The sequence below is a fragment of the Chanodichthys erythropterus genome, chromosome 6 (genome assembly GCF_024489055.1).
Source record: "Chanodichthys erythropterus isolate Z2021 chromosome 6, ASM2448905v1, whole genome shotgun sequence".
Classification (NCBI taxonomy): domain Eukaryota; kingdom Metazoa; phylum Chordata; class Actinopteri; order Cypriniformes; family Xenocyprididae; genus Chanodichthys; species Chanodichthys erythropterus.
In genome coordinates this window covers 21,287,578-21,308,997 of record NC_090226.1, presented here as the reverse complement: position 1 = coordinate 21,308,997, position 21,420 = coordinate 21,287,578, and the positions used below count along the sequence as shown (strand labels likewise).

The 21,420-nt window shown below is 37.1% G+C and overlaps 1 protein-coding gene across 1 annotated transcript in view; it reads right to left on the bottom strand.

Moving 5' to 3' along the window:
• The window catches only part of LOC137021264 (dynein heavy chain domain-containing protein 1-like), a 37,608-nt gene that overhangs the window by 4,306 nt on the left and 11,882 nt on the right, over positions 1-21,420 (bottom strand). The window contains exons 22-42 of the mRNA XM_067387544.1: positions 18,249-21,387; positions 17,706-17,832; positions 17,378-17,567; positions 16,998-17,277; positions 14,886-16,608; positions 13,945-14,174; positions 13,642-13,828; positions 12,791-12,893; positions 12,442-12,591; positions 12,180-12,371; positions 11,666-12,097; positions 11,339-11,564; positions 10,973-11,083; positions 10,702-10,872; positions 9,449-9,627; positions 8,349-9,347; positions 4,938-5,115; positions 4,770-4,862; positions 1,108-1,303; positions 943-1,034; positions 700-849 (exon numbers count right to left, since the gene is read on the bottom strand). Of these exons, the coding sequence (XP_067243645.1) occupies positions 700-849; positions 943-1,034; positions 1,108-1,303; positions 4,770-4,862; positions 4,938-5,115; positions 8,349-9,347; positions 9,449-9,627; positions 10,702-10,872; positions 10,973-11,083; positions 11,339-11,564; positions 11,666-12,097; positions 12,180-12,371; positions 12,442-12,591; positions 12,791-12,893; positions 13,642-13,828; positions 13,945-14,174; positions 14,886-16,608; positions 16,998-17,277; positions 17,378-17,567; positions 17,706-17,832; positions 18,249-21,387 (9,148 nt within the window). The remainder of the gene's footprint in view (positions 1-699; positions 850-942; positions 1,035-1,107; positions 1,304-4,769; positions 4,863-4,937; positions 5,116-8,348; positions 9,348-9,448; positions 9,628-10,701; positions 10,873-10,972; positions 11,084-11,338; positions 11,565-11,665; positions 12,098-12,179; positions 12,372-12,441; positions 12,592-12,790; positions 12,894-13,641; positions 13,829-13,944; positions 14,175-14,885; positions 16,609-16,997; positions 17,278-17,377; positions 17,568-17,705; positions 17,833-18,248; positions 21,388-21,420) is intronic.

Here is a 21,420-nt window from a genome sequence, read left to right as displayed (position 1 = left end):
CTTACTCGCATGTTCAGTGAGGTAGCGCACTTTTTTTGTAGCGTACATGAAAAGATATTGATGCACATGCAATAAGTTCAGACACACAGTGGGAGAGCACAAAGCTTTTGACCGTTTCATAATTGCGATATAGCATAAACTGGCTCAGTATAGTATCTCTACAAATAATTTGTCGAGAAGACATCGCTGAGCAAGAGGATTATGCTGTATTTGAGAAATGTGATTCTTTATTGACTTAATAACCATGATAAAGGAAACAATGGACTTCGAGAATACAAGTTAAGAAGATACGTGTCAAAACTTGTAGAATATCTAAAAGACATTCACATGTATCAAACACCAGCTGTAGCTTTCAGAGACAAGATGTATTTGCCACCACTGAACCCCCTAAAGTACCACCTAAAGTACCTCCTAAGAACGGCCCTGGTTTCAGGGAGTTAAGAAATAGTCCTTACTGGTATAGAGAATAACTCCCTTTGGAATGGACTTTGTGCTTAGACCTGTTTCATGCTCAACATTACACACTAAAGAAAGTTTAAAATGTAAAAAAAGGATAATAGGTCCTCTTTAAAACTTGTTTTGCTTCATTTTTTTAAATAATTTTGGCCACCTTGGAAGTTTACATGTCCCAGGCCCCCTGGCTGAGAACCACTGCTAAAAAGTTTATGGAAATTTAAGTGATACGGTGTGTTTGCATACCAAATCTTCCTGTAAAGTTAATGATATCTGAAAGAATGTGTTGGCCACACCCCCATAAAGTAGACGGCTGACTTAGACATGCCCTAACCACACTCTGCACAACTGCTAGATCAGCATGGTCTGACACATGGCTCCCATAAACCAGGTGACCTGTTGAGAGAACAGATCAACCAACATCAACCAACACATATTTTGTATTAAACCAAGGAAACTATTTTAAATCATTTAATGTCCCAGCAGTACCTGCTATGTACTCTAATGCTTCAGTGGGGTCACTACAGTGTTTGGTTATACGGTGATGTGCATCAATCAGAGCAAGTAGATCTTCCTGAGTCCTATGAATGTAGGAATGATTAAGTCAGAATTTTTTATAACATTTTGTGCACTGATGTATGTTCAAATCCTCACCAAAGGTAAAGCTGTCCTTGACACAGGTGTTTGAATGTTTGTCGCTGCAGCAGGACAGAGTGCAGGATTGCACAATGAATGTGTACAGTGTCTTCAGGAGAGATGCAGGGTGTCTGTTTTACTGAGGACCACAATACATCCTTCAGGTCCCAGGAGGAATCACACACCACATGCAGGGCTCTAATCCGAACAGCAGCTGTATCAGGTAATAGATTATGTACATCAGCGAGCATTTGTATGCTGCAGAACTGCAATCAACTGATTTATTTTCTCTAAAAAGGAACACATGCTTTTTCTTCTTTCTTTTTTTTTTTTAGACCTGGGGTCCGTACTTTGTACCTCACTTAATACATCTGAGATGATTTGACTGATGCCAGATCTTTTATTTGTGATAATTAATCTCTGGCTAATTTGGTTCTTCAAACAAATTTGTTGATTTGGTTAAAATATTTGGATTAAGTTGTGTGATATTACTGCATGTGCTTGTGTTCATTGAAAAGGCAGAATGGCAGATAGTCATACTCAAAATCCTAATCAGCAATGCAGAGACTGACTGGCATTAGATCACATAATAAAAAAGGAAACAGCCAAGCAGGCAAAATTACATATAAGTTAAAATGTGTAAACGTTTGTTACACGATTTCCATTTTTTAATGATTTCTCGTATTTGTACAGGTTTTACACTTTTTTTTATTGTCAAGAAGTGTAGCCTGTTGTAATTAGCAATTTATTCATTTTAACTGTTGTAATTGACCCTTAAAGCTTCTTAAGGGTCAATGACATATTTAGCACAGCAGATAGCATTTATATTGCATTATTATTATTATTATTATTATTTAATATTTGTATCTCCTGCACTGCAGTGGCTGGGACAGACTTTCATCTTTAAAAGATGCAGTTTAATCTTGTTTACGTGATTTAAGTCTGCTTCTGAGCAGGTTTGAGCTTATGGGCCTGTTGCTATGACAGCAACTCCAAGATGAGCTTTGAAGAACCTCGTTCAAAAGTTTGAGGTAATTTTTTTAAAAGTCTCTCTTGTGCTCACCAAGGCTGCATTTATTTAATCAAAAATACAGTAAAAATTAACATTGTGAAATATGATTACAATTTAAAATAACTGTGTACTATTTAAATATATTTGACAAAGTAATTTATTCCTGTGATGCAAAGCTGAATTTTCAGCATTGTTATTCCAGTCTTCAGTGTCACATGATCCTTCAGAAATCATTCTAATATGCTGATTTGCTGCTCGATAAACATTTATGATTATTTTCAATGTTGAAAACAGTTGTGTACTTTTTGTTCAGGATTCCTTGATGAATAGAAAGTTCAAAAGAACAGCATTTATCTGAAATACAAAGCTTCTGTAGCATTATACACTACCGTTCAAAAGTTTGGGGTCAGTAAGAATTTTTATTTTTATTTTTTTGAAAAGAAATTAAAGAAATGAATACTTTTATTCAGCAAGGATGCATTAAATCAATCAAAAGTGGCAGTAAAGACATTTATAATGTTACAAAAGATTAGATTTCAGATAAACACTGTTCTTTTGAACTTTCTATTCATCAAATAATCCTAAAAAAAAATATTGTACACAAATATTTGGTACAATTGTACACATTAAATGTTTCTTGAGCAGCAGATCAGCATATTAGAATGATTTCTGAAGGATCATGTGACACTGAAGACTGGAGTAATGATGCTGAAAATTCAGCTTTGCCATCACGGGCATAAATTACTTTGTCAAATATATTCAAATACAAAACAGTTATTTTAAATTGTAATAATATTTCACAATATTACTGTTTTTACTGTATTTTTAATTAATTAATGTAGCCTTGGTGAGCAGACGAAACTTCTTTTAAAAACATTAAAAATCTTAGTGGTTCCAAACTTTTGGACTGTACTGTATATATATATATATATATATATATATATATATATATATATATATATATATATATATATATATATATATATATACACTTTTTTTTTTTTTTTTTTTTATGAATTGGGTGCAGGACACTATAGTTCATTTATGTAAGTGAGGATAGCAAAATAAAGTAAACTGTGACATATTATACCTAAAAATTCTTCATACCGTGGACTACAAGTAAAATTGATAAAAAATTTGGAACCAAAAATTATTCAGACACTTTGACCTGACCATGTTTTGCTTAAAGGGCACCTATTATGCAAAATTCACTTTTACATGGTGTTTGACCATAAATGTGTGTTGGCAGTGTGTGAGCAAAACCACCCTAGAATGAGAAAAATCCACCCAGTGGTTTTTTTACAATCTCAATAATTCATAAGCACTGTCTCAGAACGGCCTGTTCTAAGATTGCTCTCACTGTGACGTAGAATTGCGCTAAGCCCCACCCACGTGGTTTGATTGACAATCTGGTTTTGGCATAGACCCCGCCGTCTGTGATCTGTCAACCATCCTCCATTGTTTCAACGACAGCCGGTAATGTCTCCTAAGAAACATAAGTGTTCTGTTGTGGGATGTAATAATGAACATAGTAGTTTTCACTTACTTCCGACATCAGAGCCACTGAAAATGCAGTGGATGGATTTTATTTACGAAGGAAAGGCGCCACTCAAAATTCTAAAATACGTTTATGTTTGCGCGAATCATTTTTTGACTGACTGTTTTGAGAACGAGGGTCAATTCAAAGCAGGTCTTGCTTCAAAGTTAATCCTCAAGTGTGGATCGTTGCCTACTGTTCGCGATCCAACGTCACCTCCAGAAGAAGTAAGTGTATTTAATGTTTTTTGAGCAAATAGTCATTTCAGTCGATGTCAGCCAATTCAATAACAAATGCGTCTAAAGTCGTTGTCGTCGTCGTAGAATGTCTGTGTATATAATGTAAACCTTGTTTGTATTGTGTGTATCTAACGTACTTAACAAACGTTATCACAGTATTTGTGTTTGTGGTTTCAAAAAATTGCGCGAACGTTATCACAGTGTGTGTGTGTGTGTTGCACATCCATAATTGCAAAGGGGACGCGATTAAAACTCTATAAGTACATAAATGTATCAAATAACCATTCAGAGACGTCCTGCTCCATTCTCAATTGTGTTTCTTCTGCCGGAGTCTCTTCATCATCTGGGTCTGATTCCGGTTCAAACATGTACGGCTGAATGCCATACAAAACAGCGAGTCTCTCATTCTCAGCCATTCTGCTTCTACCGACTGTTTATTCTTCTACAGCTCATTTATATTTAAGGTGGTACACACCAAAACAGCTCTTTTTAAAACAGGCCCCAAAAATGACATTTTCAAATGGTTATAATAAATTAACTGTGGGGTATTTTGTGCTGAAACTTCACAAATACATTCTGGGGACTCCCAAGACCAATATTACATCTTGTAAAAAGGGGCATAATAGGTGCCCTTTAAGTGTTATCTGACATAATTAAAATAATTTTTTTCTGAATGAATGAAATTTAATAATGAATGAAATGTTCGTGTCTCAATAAATTTTGGTTTGACTGTACATATGTATATAAATATCCTTCACTCGTGAATTATTCACACTAAGCCTATGGGAATATGCATTAAGAAAATGAACATGGTTAGTTTTATTTTATGTTGACTTTTTCATTACACCATGGTGCAGACATTTCACTGATTATGATGTGTAATAATACCTACCTGGGACTGAGTGAGGTCTGTCACCTTTAGTTATGAGCCACAGTCTAAACTGAGGATGTCTTCCTGCACTTCCAGCACCATCTGTCTCCAAATCTGTCAAATGCCCATGTGGTTTAGAATGAGATAATGAAGTCTTGTAGGTGAAGTTTGTATGGTTATTAGAGTCACCTTTTGTAGTGCAGGACACTACTTGTGTCAACTTGTTCACAACTCTGTCATCCCAACAGTCCAGCAGATGACAGTTGTTCAGGACTAACCAATGGCCGTTATGGACAGCGCTGTCCAGTGCTGTGAGAACAGCATCTCGATGGCAGCCAGACCCGAGAGAAATAACACTCAGCATCACCTGTAGAATACAATACAATAATAACAGGCTGCTATATCATTTAAAGGCATTGCTATATTTATTATAAAATGATAACCATGATTTTTTTTTAAATAAAAATTATATATATATTTTTTTATTTTAGAACTTCAGACCAGTTTTCATGAGCCGCTTTTCCACAGTCGGGCCGAACGGACCTCTCGGAACAGCAAGGAATGGTTCCAGTTATATTTCCACTTGAGCTTGGTTCTTGCACGGTTTGGCCCGACAGTGGAAAAGTGGAGGGACAGGGAGATAGAAAGGTCAAGAACTGATGAGGAGAAGAGGGGAAATGTCAGAAGTTGGATTGAGCAGCACAGAGCACATGTGTTAACCACTAGGCCAAAGCTATGACTTTTAAAATTAGATTTTATTTATTTCCACATGACTAGGCCAGTGAAATTTGTTTCCACATCATCCATAGAACAGTGCCATGACCTTATTACATTGACAGTCCTCCTGGAGCAAACTAGAACTAATTGCTTTGCTCAAGGACACAATGGTGGCTCCTTGAAGGAATCGAGCTAGCAACCTTTTGGCTATCAGCCACTACAACATTCATGATCATTTCAACTAACCAATTTTATTTAAGTATTATTTATATACTATTACAAACCTGAATTCCGGAAATGTTGGGAAGTTTTTTAAATTTGAATAAAATGAAAACTAAAAGAATGAACCAATATTTTATTCACAATAGAACATAGATCACATAAATGTTTAAACAGAGAAATTTTACACTTTTATCCACTAAATGAGCTCATTTCAAATCTGGTGCCTGCTACCGGTCTCAAAATAGTTGGAACGGGGGCATGTTTACCATGGTGTAGCATCTCCTCTTCTTTTCAAAACAGTTTGAAGACATCTGGGTATCGAGGTTATGAGTTTCTGGAGTTTTGGTGTTGAAATTTGGTCCCATTCGTCTTTGACGTATTTTTCTCTATAGGTGAAAGATCTGGACTGAAGACAGGACAAATCAGCATCCAGACTTCTACGATGAAGCCATGCTGTTGTAATAGCTGCAGCATGTGGTTATGCATTGTCCTGCTGAAATACACAAGGCCTTCCCTGAAACAGACACCATCTGGGGGGAGCATATGTTGCTCTAAAACCTTTATATACCTTTCAGCATTCATAGTGCCTTCCAAAACATGCAAGCTGCCCATACTGCACTTATGCTTCCCATACCATCAGAGGTACTGGCTTTTGAACTAAACACTGATAACATGCTCGAAGGTCTCCCTCCTCTTTAGCCCGGAGGACACGGCATTCGTGATTTCCAACAAGAATATCAAATATGGACTCATCTGACAAAAGAACACTTTTCCACTTTGAAACAGTCCATTTTAAATGAGCCTTGGCCCACAGGACACAATGGCGCTTCTGGACCATGTTCACATATGGCTTCCTTTTTGCAATGATAGAGCTTTAGTTGGCATCTGCAGATGGCACGGCGGATTGTGTTTACCGATAGTGGTTTCTGGAAGTATTCCTGGGCCCATTTAATAATGTCATTGACACAATCATGCCGATGAGTGATACAGTGTCATCTGAGGGCCCGAAGACCTTGGGTCTCCAATAAAGGTCTTCGGCATTGTTTCTCTGAATCTTTTGATGATGTTATGCACTGTAGATGATGAGATTTGCAAAGCCTTTACAATTTGGCATTGAGGAACATTGTTTTTAAAGTATTCCATAATCTTTTTATGCACTCTTTCGCAGCTCTGCCCATCTTTACTTCTGAGAGACTCTGCCTCTCTAAGACATCCCTTTTATAGCTAATCGTGTTACAGACCTGATATCAATTAACTTAATTAGTTGATAGATGTTCTCCCAGCTGAATCTTTTCAAAATTTCTTGCTTTTTCAGCCATTTGTTGCCCCCATGCCAACTATTTTGCGACCTGTAGCAGGCATCACATTTGAAATGAGCTCATTTAGTGGATAAAAGTGTAAAATTTCACAGTTTAAACATTTGTCATGTTATCTATGTTCTATTGTGAATAAAATATTGTGATTTGAAAGTCTTTTAGTTTTCATTTTATTCAAATTTAAAAAAACGTCCCAACATTTCTGGAATTCGGGTTGTATAGCATTTATTAATATTTTGAATTAACTTTTATTTTTATAGTTTCAGTTTTCATTTTCATTTTATTTTATCTTTTAAATTCTAAAATGTTTATTAGTTTTTGTTCTTTTATATATCTATTTATCATTAATTGTGACCCATGCTGGCAAAATGACCAATGAGCAAATTTAAAAAAAATAATAGTTTTGTTATTCTCACATTCTCCATTAAAACCTTCAAATGTTGGAATATGACAAAAAAATGACTGAGCTAAACCTGTTTGAAGTCAACAAAGTCAATTTTGAGAAAAATCAAGTTAAAGTTTTCTGAAGGTTCCAAAAACAAAATCACCTAGCAACCACACCTTAAAATCCCTGGTAATACCACCAAATTTGGCACAAACTAAGTCAAAACCCTTCTCTACAGGAATATTATATATATATATATATAGAACTTTTTTCCCATGATTCCACAATTGTTTGATTAACATTAATGAAACGGACAGCCTACTGTACCATACGGTTCTAATGTTACACATCAGATATTTTTCCCCAACTGTTAACCGAATGTTCACTTAAGACATAACAGATAATGATTTTTTGTATGAATACTCGCCAAGACAGATTTTTTGAAATACTGTCATTCTGTGTATATGTGTTAAATTACATTTCATTGGTTCAGACTTGTGCCATCGAGAATTCGCTATGAATATTCACAAGGTTGGAATCCTGCGCTTTACAACTATACCAAACTTTTTTCCAAAAACTTAATTTTTCATGGACCAAGGAAAGGTACTCCTCTCAGAAAACGTACAAATAAAGATACTTTTAGATGTTTAATTGCTATTTGGAGCATTGAGATCACTAGAAGAGGACTTAATGAACCAATTTTTGTGAAAACCTCAATTTCAAACAAAATTGAAATTTTTCAATTGTTTTGCCTGTAGCTCGAAATTAGTGAGTGAGCAATCCAACTCATTTTGCCAGCACGGGTCACAACTGAATTTTATTTTAGTTTAAGACATTTTAGTACTTCATCTTAAACTTATCTTATTTCAGTTAGTGGCCAAGACAACATTTCTAGCTTTTGTTTGTTTTTTATCAGATATTTTATTTTATTTTATTTCACTTTTATTTCAAATAACTTACCCCTTGGTTGTCTGCTTGGCACTGTGCAACTTGTTTAATCAAGTGGAGAGGGTAGATGCTTACTGGCACATTTTTATGTGGAAAATGTACGACTACAGGACCTTCATTTTTGGACAAAAGGTTGGAGATCATTTCCACAGTGCCCATTAGAGGGTCTCCAGCAAATGAATGTAGCATATGTCCTTGTGCACAGGCTGTAAGGTCCTCTTCCACTGCTGCTAGCCACTGAGGACACAGTGTCTTCCAGAGAATAGCCCGCTGCATTGTGGACAAATGAGAGTGAGACTGACAAGGGACTGGTCCAATCACTGTGGAGGAAGGAAACCGCAGGTATTCCCGCCATAGCTTGGATGAATTTACCAGAGATGATACAATACCCCTGAAGGGTGCAATCGTCTCTAACAGATAGACATCATCTTGAGAGTGTGTTTGAATCCAGCTTGGCAGCTTGGGGATAGACTGTGTGGATGGTGATAAAAAACACTCTGAAGATTTCCAGTTGCTTAATCCTCTGAGGAAAGTGACTCGTTCTACTTCAGGGCAGTCGTCATTGTGCACAATAACGGCAACAGATACCAATAATCTGAATAAAACAGAATGGTTCTGGAACAAGCGGGGTTTATACTGAGAAAAGACATGAGACAAAATTCTGTAGGTAATCTCTGATGCATTGGGCTCCATCTCTCTATGAAACTTCATGTCAGGGCTCTCCAGAGCTAAAGCTGACCGAAAAGTGAGCAAGAATCCATGAAGAGTGAAAAGATAACATGGTGAAAGTTGGGCAATGTCCTGCAGAGCATTGTAAAGGGACGTGGTGAGCTCTGCAATTCGATAAAAATCAGCCATCAGGGGTTTGTGCCGATCTATCTCTTGAGATAGCTCCTTGATTTCTGTCTCAAGTTCAAGAGAGATACTCTGACATGTATACACATGTGGAAGGAACTCAGGGTCCTGGAGAAGTGGTGTGGATGCATACATTATATACTCCATCAGGGAAACCTGCAATCATAATAAAAAAATGACATTAGGACACGTGTTGTTAAGAATATTTCATAAAGCTTAACTTTCCAAAAAAGATCTAAACTTATTCACCAGCTGACCTTGTTTTGAAAAAATGTATGCTGAAGTGTCTGTTTTTTTGTCTGTATTTGGTGATGTTGTTTCCAGAGTTCTGAACACTCAGTCTGCATCAGTTCTGTCAAAATAAGGTCCCGAACTTCAGATGTGCTTGGAGAAAGATCAATCATTTGAACCTCCTCCAGGAAAGAAGAGTGAATTTCTAGCAGAAAATGTGGAAAAGGAATGGAAAACATTAGGCAACAACTTACAGCAGGGGTTTTTAAACTAGTTCATTGGAAACCAAATGGGTGCTGGGGGTCCATGCAGGTTTCCAGTGAACTAGTTTCCAATGAACATGCGTGTTTACGTTATTGGGGGCCCTAAGCAAATCTTCAGGAGGGGGCCATGCGATCGCATCCCAGGGGGAGGGGGGGTCCCCCTCCGGTAGCCACGTTCCGCTTTTTGGGAGAAATCGTGGGGGGCCCCCAAGCCCGCAGGGTCCCAGGCAATTTTATTTTTTAGGGCTGTAAAAGTAATCATTTTCACTTAAGTTATTAAGATACATAATTAACACATTTTTAATTACATTAATAAAATGTTATTCTGTTAAGAATCATAGTTATTTAACAGTAAGAAATACATTTTGTGGCAAAAAATCTACCAATTTATTCTACCAATGCATTCACAAATACAGTAACTTGCATTTATGTTGTACTCATCTACAAAGTTTCTTGCTCACTGTGGGTTGAAATGCATTATTCTCTGTAAAACTGCTTTTTGAACTATATTTATTTTGAAAAAACACTATACAAATCTGAATTGATCTATATATGTCTTCAGGTTTACACATCTAACATTAAAAATGTTTAAGAAAAAACTATTAAGTAAATATTTTCAAAAAAATATTTAATAAATGTAAATAAGTTAAGTACAATAATATAATAATACAGTTCCATATAATATAATATAATATAATATAATATAATATAATATAATATAATATAATATAATATAATATAATATAATATAATATAATATAATATAATATAATACAATATAATATAATATAATATAATATAATATAATATAATATAATATAATATAATATAATATAATACATTTATTTTAATATAGGTGAGGTACATATGTAGATTACCTTATTTTTTAGGAAGGGGTCCTACCATCATATTTGGGGGTAGATGGTTGGAAACTTTTTTGAAAACCCCTGCTTTAGAAACTTTTAAAAGGATCATATATTGTAGAATCAACACAAAACACATCCTCAATCACTCACCATGTATCAGAGTTTGGACCGGAAGGGAAGTGCTCATAACGAGGCGAAATTCAGGATGAGCAGTTTTAACTGTGCAACTCTGGCCAGGAGAACTTGCTGGTGTAACAAACTCCTGAAGGATTTGTAGGTTTGATATTGCTTGTTCAATGTGCATCACCAATACTCTTAGACCTGCAGTGGATAGAAGCAACATGAGCTTACGTCATTCATCGTGTAGATTTAAAAATTAAAACTGAAGATCAAAGCAAGGAAGACTTTGCAGATGACTGACCTTCTTTTGCTCCGTGATTAAGTTTATCAAGTAACTCTGGATCATCAGCAGAAACTATAAGTCCATATTTATCCTTCTTATTACCTTTTTCTTCACCTCTTGCATACTGACCTAAAAAGAAATTTAACTATAGCTGAAAGATATTTCTAAGCAGTAAGACATAAAAAGACAGACTGTCATACTGACCAGGAGGAAACCATGTCTGAGATTCCTCATCTTTATGATGATCTGCTAGTAGAGGGCAGCGCTGAGCCCAATCAACATTCCCCCAGAGAAGAACACTTCGGACCAGAGCAAAGGAATCTCCATGGATTTGATCCAGATCTAGTCCAAGTATTCGATTTAAAGCAATTTGAAATGTCTTACTGATGGGAATGGCCACGTAGTGGTCACAAGTTGTGATTGGGGCATCATCAAAAAGTGCTGCACATGGGTCCTCCCGTTTCATGTTAATTTCACCAGTCAGACAAAGTTTGTGCCACTTCTCGAGCAGCTCTTGTCGAACATCAGGCCTGAATGGACCCAAGTAAGTAACAGCAGCTGCCAAAATTAGGGCGTCACCTGCAATGTGTTGTTTAGCCAACTTTGCTTCCTGCAATACACCAAAATCAAATGTCTTGTCTAGTTTCATTTGAACAATATGCACATTGCTTGAAAAATTCTGTTGAAATAGCCATTGACAAATTTAGCTACCTTTTCTTCTGATGTCCAATCTTTAATGTGATGTTCAACCAGTTTCAGAGCAGCACATGACTCTCTCTCTTGAGCCTCTGCAGTACTAAGCTGGGCGTTCAACAACTCCATGTCTTGTCTGTTGAGCTCCTGTTGTCTCTCCAATTCAACTAGTCTTTCCCAATCTGACTCCTCCTGCAACTTCGCAACCTTCAACCTCGCTCGACTCGCAGCCATGAGCTCATCTAAATCGCACTTTTTAGCCTTTTGAGGTGCCATGTGGCGCTGTACGCAAGCATACTGGTATACTGCTCTCACCCAGCAACACAAAGATTCACAAGCCCGGCTCATATCGCGTACAGAGCTTGGCTGAAAGGTTGGTGCCTGTATTATATGACCCAACTTTTGAATCGTCTCATCAGTTAGTTTAGAGCAGTCGAAAAATTCCAGTTCCTGGTGGAGCACAAGAGGAAAATGATACAAATCTCAAAACAATTATTGCTTCATAGGGTTCAGGAGAGGATTTTTTTTTTACCTGAAAGAAGCTGGATTGCAACAAAAGTTGCTTGCTACTGTCCCAACCACATGGACGGTTGAATAACATGCATATAATGTCCATGACCATGACAACTCCATCAGGTGGCATCCTGTAGTGTCGCATCTCATCCACGTCAGACTGTCTCAAAGCCTGCAGTGCCTCCACAGCTGCTCGGTACAGCGGACTCACCTGCACACAAACAACAGTGAAAATCCCATTTCAGTGTGTCCAATATGTGATCATACTAATCAAACCAGACCTGATTAAAGGCATCTTGAACTTGTTGCTGAACTCGATGTGACTGATTCTCTAGTTTGGAAAGCCATTCTTCTTCCTGCAAACTTTGGTGGCGGGTTCGTTCCCAGATTTTTTGTGTCATATCCACCGATCTCTGCAGCTCGTCTAGACACTGTAACGATACATAAATGCATACTGTACAATAGTGAGAAAAAAGGGTTATTTTGGATCTGAGCTATTGACACAAAGGTTTCAGGTTCAACCTTTGCTCTATTTTCTTTGAGCGCTTGAACAAAGTAAAATCATTTCCGAACATCATTTACAACTATATCCTACTGCTTCTCCATTTAACCATTGCTGCTGATACGTACCTTCTGTTTTTCTTCACATTTGGCCCTAAAGCTCAGAACTTCCTGAGTGTCCCTTGCAGCTGTGTCGGTCATGACCTTCACATCTGCTAGAAGCTTTGCTAACCTAACAAGTAAATAAAAAAAAGAAACAAACACAAGAAAATTTTGAGAAAATTTCATAAACAACTTTTAAAACATTTTGGTCACACTTTAGTTTAGGGTCCAATTCTCACTATTAACTAATTGCTTATCAGCATGCATATTACCAGGATATTGGCTGTTTATTAGTACTTATAAAATACATAGTAATGCCATATTCAGCATATTCTACATCCCTAATCCTATTCAATACCAAAACTTAACAATTACCTTACTAACTATTAATCATTTAGGAGTTTACTGAGGCAAAAGTCATAGTTAATAGCGAGAATTGGACCCTAATCTAAAGTGTGACCAAAGTTTTATAATGGTTTGAAATTTTATGTTCAAGGCTGCATTTATTTAATAAAAATACTTCATAAATAATTCTGTTTTGGTGCTCAAGATACATTTGATTTTTATTTTCTTATTATTATCATAGCTGAAAAGAGTTGTGCTAATATTATTGTGGAAACCATGATATATTTTTCCAGGCTTATTTAGAAAGAAAAATAAATTATTCTTTAGAAAAGAAATTATTTAAATTATATTTATTTGAAACAGAAATCTGTTGTATCATTGTAAATGTCTTTACGGTCACTTTTGATCAATTTAATGCAGCCTTGCTGAAGAAAAGTATTGATTTCTTTTTAAAGAAAAAACTAACTGACCCCAAAGTTTTGAAAGGTAGTGTATGTGTTTAAGTACATCAGCTGTACTAGCAGTCCTCTCACCGGTTGTACTGAACTCCACTTTGCTCAAAGAGGTGCCGGCAGAGAAAGAAGAACCGATCCATCAGCTCTACGTAGGACCGAGGGCCAAATGGTTGAAAATGAAGCAGTGGGACAGCATATTTTGTAGCTGATAGATGTATTCCTGCCATTGCCTTAGAAATACTATAAGCTAAGCTATCCTTGGCAACTAGAAATGCAACAAGAAAAAGGCATTAAACATGAAAAAAACATGGAACATGAAACAAACAAGAAAAAAAAACTAGTTGATAAAATTAGGAATAGGAATATTTTTAATAGATTTACCTGTATCTGTCTCGGGTATCTGCTCACTGGCTTTTAAATGATACAAGGCACTTTCAGCTAAAGCCTTAGAGGTCCAGGGTTGGTACACTTCTACACAACAGCAGAGACTCACAGCCTTGGTGACATTCGTCTCCAAATCTGAAGATTTTCCGGGTTGTCTTTCATTCTTGTCCGGAAGGAGAGGATAAAGCAGGAATACATGCATATTTCTTTGGATGTTTTTGAAATACCTGCACAAAAAGGATATTATATTACAATAACTTTACTTTCAATTAGGAATAAATAGACAATATCAGTTATCAACCAATATTAGTGATTTTTTAATTTAGCAGTGCTTGATACTAAATGTTTATATTGTGCTTGCTCATTTCCCTTATTTTTGCATTAGGATTATCTTTGCCGTTGTCTAATAATACATTGGAATTACTTTTGCCATATACTAATTAAAAGTTAATCTTTGAAAAAACTAATCCAAAAATACTGTTAAATGTAATTTTTAGCAGATCTCAATTTTTTTTTTAATATTGTACATTATAATGTATTGAATATGTGATGCCTAAATTCATCTGTAGCATTAAAAAAAAATATTGATTTTAGTTTTAGTGTTTTTATTTATTTTTGTAATTTATTAATTAATTTATTTAGACAAAATAGCATAGAATAGTAACTTTAATATCAGTCATTTACTGGTTATCAGCCATAACATTAAAATAATTATTAATTTATCAGTATTTTCCTTAATTTTAATATTGGTGCATCCTTATTTTCAATGACTTGATCTTCTGCAAAAATCAAAAAGAAATCAGATATATCAGAAATCATTTCAATAATCAGATACAAAATGATGAACACAAATTAATAAGCTTAATTAAGCAATAAATTGAAACAACATCAGTATTTCCGGTAAACAATATGAAATCAAACTGATACTTATACCCTACATTTCAAGAGCTTGGTCATCCTTCAAATGGCACCGTGTATTTTTCATCCATGTTTTCATCCTTAGCGTCACTTTCTTCAGTTCCTCATCTGAATACAGTCCAGGAAGGATTCCAGTTGCCATAATTACCAGCAGTTCATCTTTAACAGCCTGGCTGGTGTCCTCATGAACCAGTAGAACCAAATGTCCAACATCCACTGCAGTTCCGCTCCAAACCTCTTTAATCATTTCCCACAACTTGGTCTCATTTCCACGATGAACCTCAATTAGTTGGTATCCCGTCAGAGCAGCTGCTAGACGTACAGTGGACTTTCTGCCTGTTTTCTTTGTTGCTCCAAACAGAATCCCGTGTCCACCAGGAATGAGAAAAGCTCGGATGATATGCACAAGCTGATGTATGTTCTGGTGATGCACAGCCCATGTAGGACTATAATAAGTGTCATCAGACTTTTCCTTTTTAATTTCTTCTCTGCTTTTAATAGTATGAACCAGTTGGTCCATCAACATATCTACATCTCTTTCCTGATACACACAGTTGCGTTTAAAATTATGATGCTGAACAATGTTGTTCAGAGCCTCACAAAGTTCTGGACTGAAGACCACATTCTGGATGAAAGAAGTTGTTTCCTGTAGAAGCTGCATAAACTCTTCATGTGCAGCTGGTTTTTGGTTTATGTAGTCATATCTGTTTTCACCGGGATGAGAATGAGAAGAAAACATCATTTGAAATGAACAACTTGAGGATTCAGTTGCAGATTCAGATTTACACTCTGATGTTCCTGGTTCACTCTCAAAATTTCCATCATCTTTTACTTCATCCTTCATGTATGAGGATCCATCCTCATCAATTCCTGGACTATACAAGCTGGAGTTGCTCTCTACGACATAGCTATCTTCTCTCTCTGGCTGAACTTCTGCCATTCCAAGCAAGGGAGACACATTCTCTTCCAACTGGGAAGGGGTTGAATCCAGTTGCTGGTTTACATTATGTGTGCTTGATACAGATGATTGATCTGTAAGGCTTGATGTATCTGCTGAAGGTGTTTGGGATTCAGCTGACAATCTAGTGCCAAAATTCTTCTCAGAAACTTCAGCTAAAATTGAGATGAATTTTTGGCATGCCTCCTCTGAAGCTAGGCGATCACCAAAAGTGCGCAAACACTCATGCATCCACAGACGGACAATGTTGAGATCAAGAGCTACATGACCAAGATCAGATGGAAAAAATACTTTTTTCTCAGTTGAACCCAGACTACTCTGAAGAGCCTGCTGGACATCAAGCCTTGGCCTCCAGAGGTACATCCCTTGAAACACTTTGTGAATATCATGCAAAGAAAAGATGAAGTTTGGACTGTGTGAAGCAGCAGTAAAACATTCACGCACTGAAAAATACACATCCAGAGTTGAGGTTATGATGCAGTTTGCTATATCCGCAACTCTCTGCATGGGTTGTATTTCTTTCAACCATGGTTGCAATTTCGAGGAATGAATAGAAAACAGGATTTCAGAAGTCATGCTTGGGAGAGACAATGTGGTGAAGAGTCGAGAGAGCCGGGGAGACATCTGACTGCTATTGCCTGCGCTAGGAGCACTGCAAGTGCCTAGATAATGAATGGCTCTTGATTGAAACAGTTTGAAGTGAGAGCCATCTGATGTCAACACTTCACCTCTAGAAATACATTGACGCAATGTCTCTAGAGTCATAGATGTTTTTCCATAAGCATCTGCAAAAAAGTAAAGAGACATAAGCGTAAGTGCATAAATGTTTCCCTTGTCAATGAAATTACTAAAAATATGATGTTAAAGTTTTTTAATATAAATTTTGTCAATGATAATGAAGATGGTAAATGTGCATCATGAGGATTAATTTATTTTAATTAAAACATACTGTTGACTAAAAGATAAGTACTACTACTAATGTTTTTGAAGAAGAAAAATCTTTAAAGAATACAATATATATATTTACCATATTGTACTCATTATAATTTTTCAGGAGCTCAAATAAATAAATATATAAAGCATAATGAAAGATAAATATGCATGTTTTTAGATTTTGGTTTATTAAAACAGATGCCCAAGCAGCTGACTCAATGTAACTTCTTTAAAAACTCACCAAATGGTGCTTCATGAAGGTCATCAATGAACAGAAGTAGGTCTGGCTGCTTTAAGACCTTCATGTTGTTTAGTTGAGTGTCCTGGTATCTAACTTTCTTGAGTGCCTTGCACAAGTCAGAACGGTGAAGGCCTAGACTGGCAGGTAAATGGATGTGTGGTCTTGCTCGTGATATTAAAGACTTGCACAGCATTGTTTTTCCAGAGCCAGACTCTCCCACAAGAAGTGCTGGCTGTTGAACATCCAGCAGCATGTCCAGTAGATATGCATGTATTTCGTACTATACATATCAAGGGCAAGAAGTACAATTGAATCACCTGCTGAATGAGGAAAAATGTAATGTTGATGTTAATATGAACTCTATGAGATAAAAGGCAAACCTGAGGCACAGATGTGAAGAAGATCTGTGGACTCTTACGCCTACTGCAGTTGATGAAATTGGTTGTGTCTCTCATTTCCTTACTGAATTCAAAGAAATGCTCAAATACTGTGCCTCCTGGTGGAGTCTCAACTTCACAATGGCTCTTATACAGGGCCTCCCGCGCAAAAAGATCAAAATGTGGCCAGTGTCTACAATGAGAACAGGCATATTCTTTTACATACACTGTAACAAAACTTCACTTCAAGTAAATCCTACACCATTTTTCATCCATTCAGTGTATATCATAACAACTAGAATTTATTATCTTCACATATGAACATGTATACCTAGGGTGCAAATGTCCTCCAAATCCCCAAATGTAAGCTACAATAAAGAGATTTCTTGCTTGTAACCCCCATTGAGAAGAGGGAGCCATGGGATCACTGCATGGTGGCTGGAGAACTTGTGCATTATCTGGTGAACAGAGAATGTGGAAGCTACATTCATATGCATTGTTAACAAAAATTATTTATACAAATGTGATTATCAGTGTCTTAATCAAATAAAACTTTTCAATAGGTCAAACAATCATATTCTCTGAACCTACAAGGCTGTTCCTTCAACTATGGACACTCTATAGGGAGTTGTCTCTTTAAAAACTTTTGTTACTCTCACTAGTTTAGTTATTTTGATTTTGACAGTTGAAAAGTAATCAAATAAATGAAAGCAAAAATGTTTCCAAAAAGGTTTTAAGGTGCTTTATCATATAACAAAGATAAAGTTAAAAATCTGTTCCTTTTATTAAAACCCTTTAGTGCCCAAAGCTGAAAAATCTGTCATAAATGCATGATTTTTTACAACTGATGAGATGGAATTGAGTGGAATTCTACCTGTTGTTTTAGTTTTCCTTGAAGTGTATTTCAAGTCTTCTGCTTTCCCAGAATGCTCCAAAAGTGCATGAAGAATCTTAATAAAGGACATTATTTCCTGCAAACCATCTGTAATCCTACACGAATGTCTGCATTCACGCCCATCACTGGCCAGCACTGAAGAAAGTGCTTTGTTTTTGAGAAACACTAGTGTGTCAGGGAAAAGGTCTTCAGCAAGGTGACTCCACATTTCCAGAGTAATCTCGTCCACATTATGCTCCCTAGAGAGCACATCCATCTGACACTTCCACACAGATCTCCACAGGTTCTCTCCAGAAACATATACCAGACTACAGTGTGTCACTACAGAGGGGGTTGAATCACCAAGGTTTGTGACCTCAGCTAGTATTTTCAGTCTTGATGGCTCAATTTTCTCTCCCGATGAAAGGTAAAGATAAGGATGTTCAAGATCGCAAAGAGTAATCAAAGAGTCCATCCAAGCAGGTCTGCCAAATGGATCCCCATCCAGCACAATCCATTTCACTTGCTGTATTTGCACAGTTTGCTTTCTTTTGAAAGGGTCGATGGGCAATGGCTGCTCTGAGTGTCTTAAAGCTTTAGTGAAAGCTCCATCAGACCAGGAGTTGTCTATGCCAAAATAACCACCAAAAAACTGTTTGTGGGACAAGGTATTGGGGAATATGACCTCAGTGCTAACAGAGCCCCAACATGGCATAGACAAATGATGATAGATGTCTTTAAGATCTCCTATAGAATGACAAGCTGATTCAACCTCCAGATCCCTGGAACGTTTTTTAAGTGCACTCACAAGGGCTTGATACAAAGTTGTTTTGCCACTACCAGCTGGTCCAAGGAGCACTACAACATTGGAGAGCTTTAGAGCTTGTTGCAAGATCAACACATTTTGAAGCATTTGCGTGTCTGGATAAAATCCTTGTTGATGTGACTTATCTTCCACTACATTTCTAAGCATACTCTGTTCATCTTGATCAAAGAACTGTTGTAGACTTGGAAAGTACCTCACTTTTGGAAAGATTTCCTCAAATAATGTATAAAACTGTGATGCTCTCTTTGGATCCGAGACAGTATACCGCATGACTGACAGAACTCCTTTGATTGCTGCTTGCTCCTCTAACTCCGCATTCATAATTGCATTAGACTGATTAACAAACTTGACCTTCTCTGGCATTGTTTCAAGGTTTTTATTTGCAGATCCTGTTTCGTTCTGACAAGAAAATGTACCCTTATCAGTTTTTTCCAAATGACGAGAGAGATGTAAATGTGTACCAGAGGCAACAATCACATTTTTGAGAAGGACAAGCCAAGAGGTCTTATATCCGCTGACAAAATCGGGGAGGCAATGTGAATCCTTAGCAAGGCTAAAGAGAGAGTCCAGGCGGCGACTTATTGTAGCTGCTTCAGAGAATCCGAATGACACCAACATTGCTTCTGCAATGATTCTGTAGTGAGGCTGCATCATTGCAACAGGCCTCATTGCAGCTCTCAAATTTTCTGGTATCTCAGTTGAGTAGCCATTATCTGAGATTGTGATACATCCATAAGTTAGCTTGGCCCAAATATTTTTTCCAGCAATGTGACATTCCACCTCATTCACTGTACTGTTGTACTTTTTGATGAATTCTCCACTGGTACACTTTCCATCTGTGGAGGACAACTCATGTCCTTCCTTTTGTGCTTGTCTTTGAACTGCTGATAAATGTTGATGAATTTCAGTCAAATGTTGTCCCAGCTCAGACAATGTCCCTTGTTCCAACAACTCCACGGAATCAAGCACAAGCCAAGCACCAGTTTGAAAAGCACCTAGAAGCATTTGGGAAACAACTGAGGAACCAGTATTTAAACAACACTTCAAGATGACCACTTGTCGTCCCAGTGCATAACCCAATTGCACAGCGGCATGCTCTTTGCCTGACATGTGGGGTCCACTGATGAAAGCACACTTGAAGCTTGACAAGGCAAGAATAATGCCCATGTAAGCTTGCTCAGTTGAAGGGGTAGTTACCATCGTCCAATTCTCAGGTCCAATGTATTCATAGCCATATGGCAATTGTGTGCTCAGAATGTCAACACAGACAGTCTGATCCTCTTGAGATGGAAGTAAATCAGAAGTCATTGCATTAGCATTTTGGATAATGTAATATTTCATAAGCTTGTGCCATTCAAAAGAGGATGCCAAATCTCCTTTTACTTCAACAAGCCCATTGGTTTGGCCAGAGTGCTTCATGGTCATCATAACCAAGGCACGCAAAGCTGTCAAAATGCGTTGGGATGGTTTCTTATTTGAATATGCAGCGTGTTCTTTTATAAGCTGGCACAAATATTGCAGTTTTGCTGCACTTTGGGATTTGATTCTCATCCACATGCCAGTTGTAGTAGAATGTGATGACTTCTGGACCATACTGCACCACAAAACTTCCTCTGCCACCAAAAGACATTGCAAAGGAAACTGAGATATGAGTTTCAACAATGAAGGAGATTCATGAGTTACTTCTGAACTGTTCCCCTTGCTATTCCCAATCAGGTTTGGTGTGCCAGGAAGCTTTTCAAGCATTGAATTTTGCTGGACAGCTAAGCATTTCAGAAATGTCTGTTTCACTGCTTGATACAATTTTTGCTCAAAGAGATTAAGCCAAGCCACAGGACTGAGATTTGACTCAAGAGGACAGACGAAGGGAACATGTTCACCAAATTCTCCATATACACCATGTACCCACATTTGTTCATTACTTAGAGCTGATAAATAATTTTCACTGCAAACATCATCTTCAAATTGAACATCAAGCTGCTTCACTCCCTTGAAGCATTTCTGCACCAGAGGTAAAAGTGAGGAAGGTGCTGGGAGCTGTAAAGAGAGAAGTTTCATCACCTCTCCATCACTGAGAAAGTAGAGTCTATGGAACAGGCTTCGTGGTGACTCTAAGACGTAGATTAAGTGACTGGAAATCTCCTCCATTGTTGTGAGTCCATTTATAAAAGCAGCACGTAGACTCTGTCCTTGTAAACTGTCACTGGCCTCTGTTGTTTCACTCAGTTGAACAAAACTGGATATATGTGGGTCATTAACTGTGATCTCAATGATTTCACGAAATACCTTATCCACTGGGTGAAACTTCTCTTGCTACAATAGAAGAAAGTTTGATCAGTTAGAGAA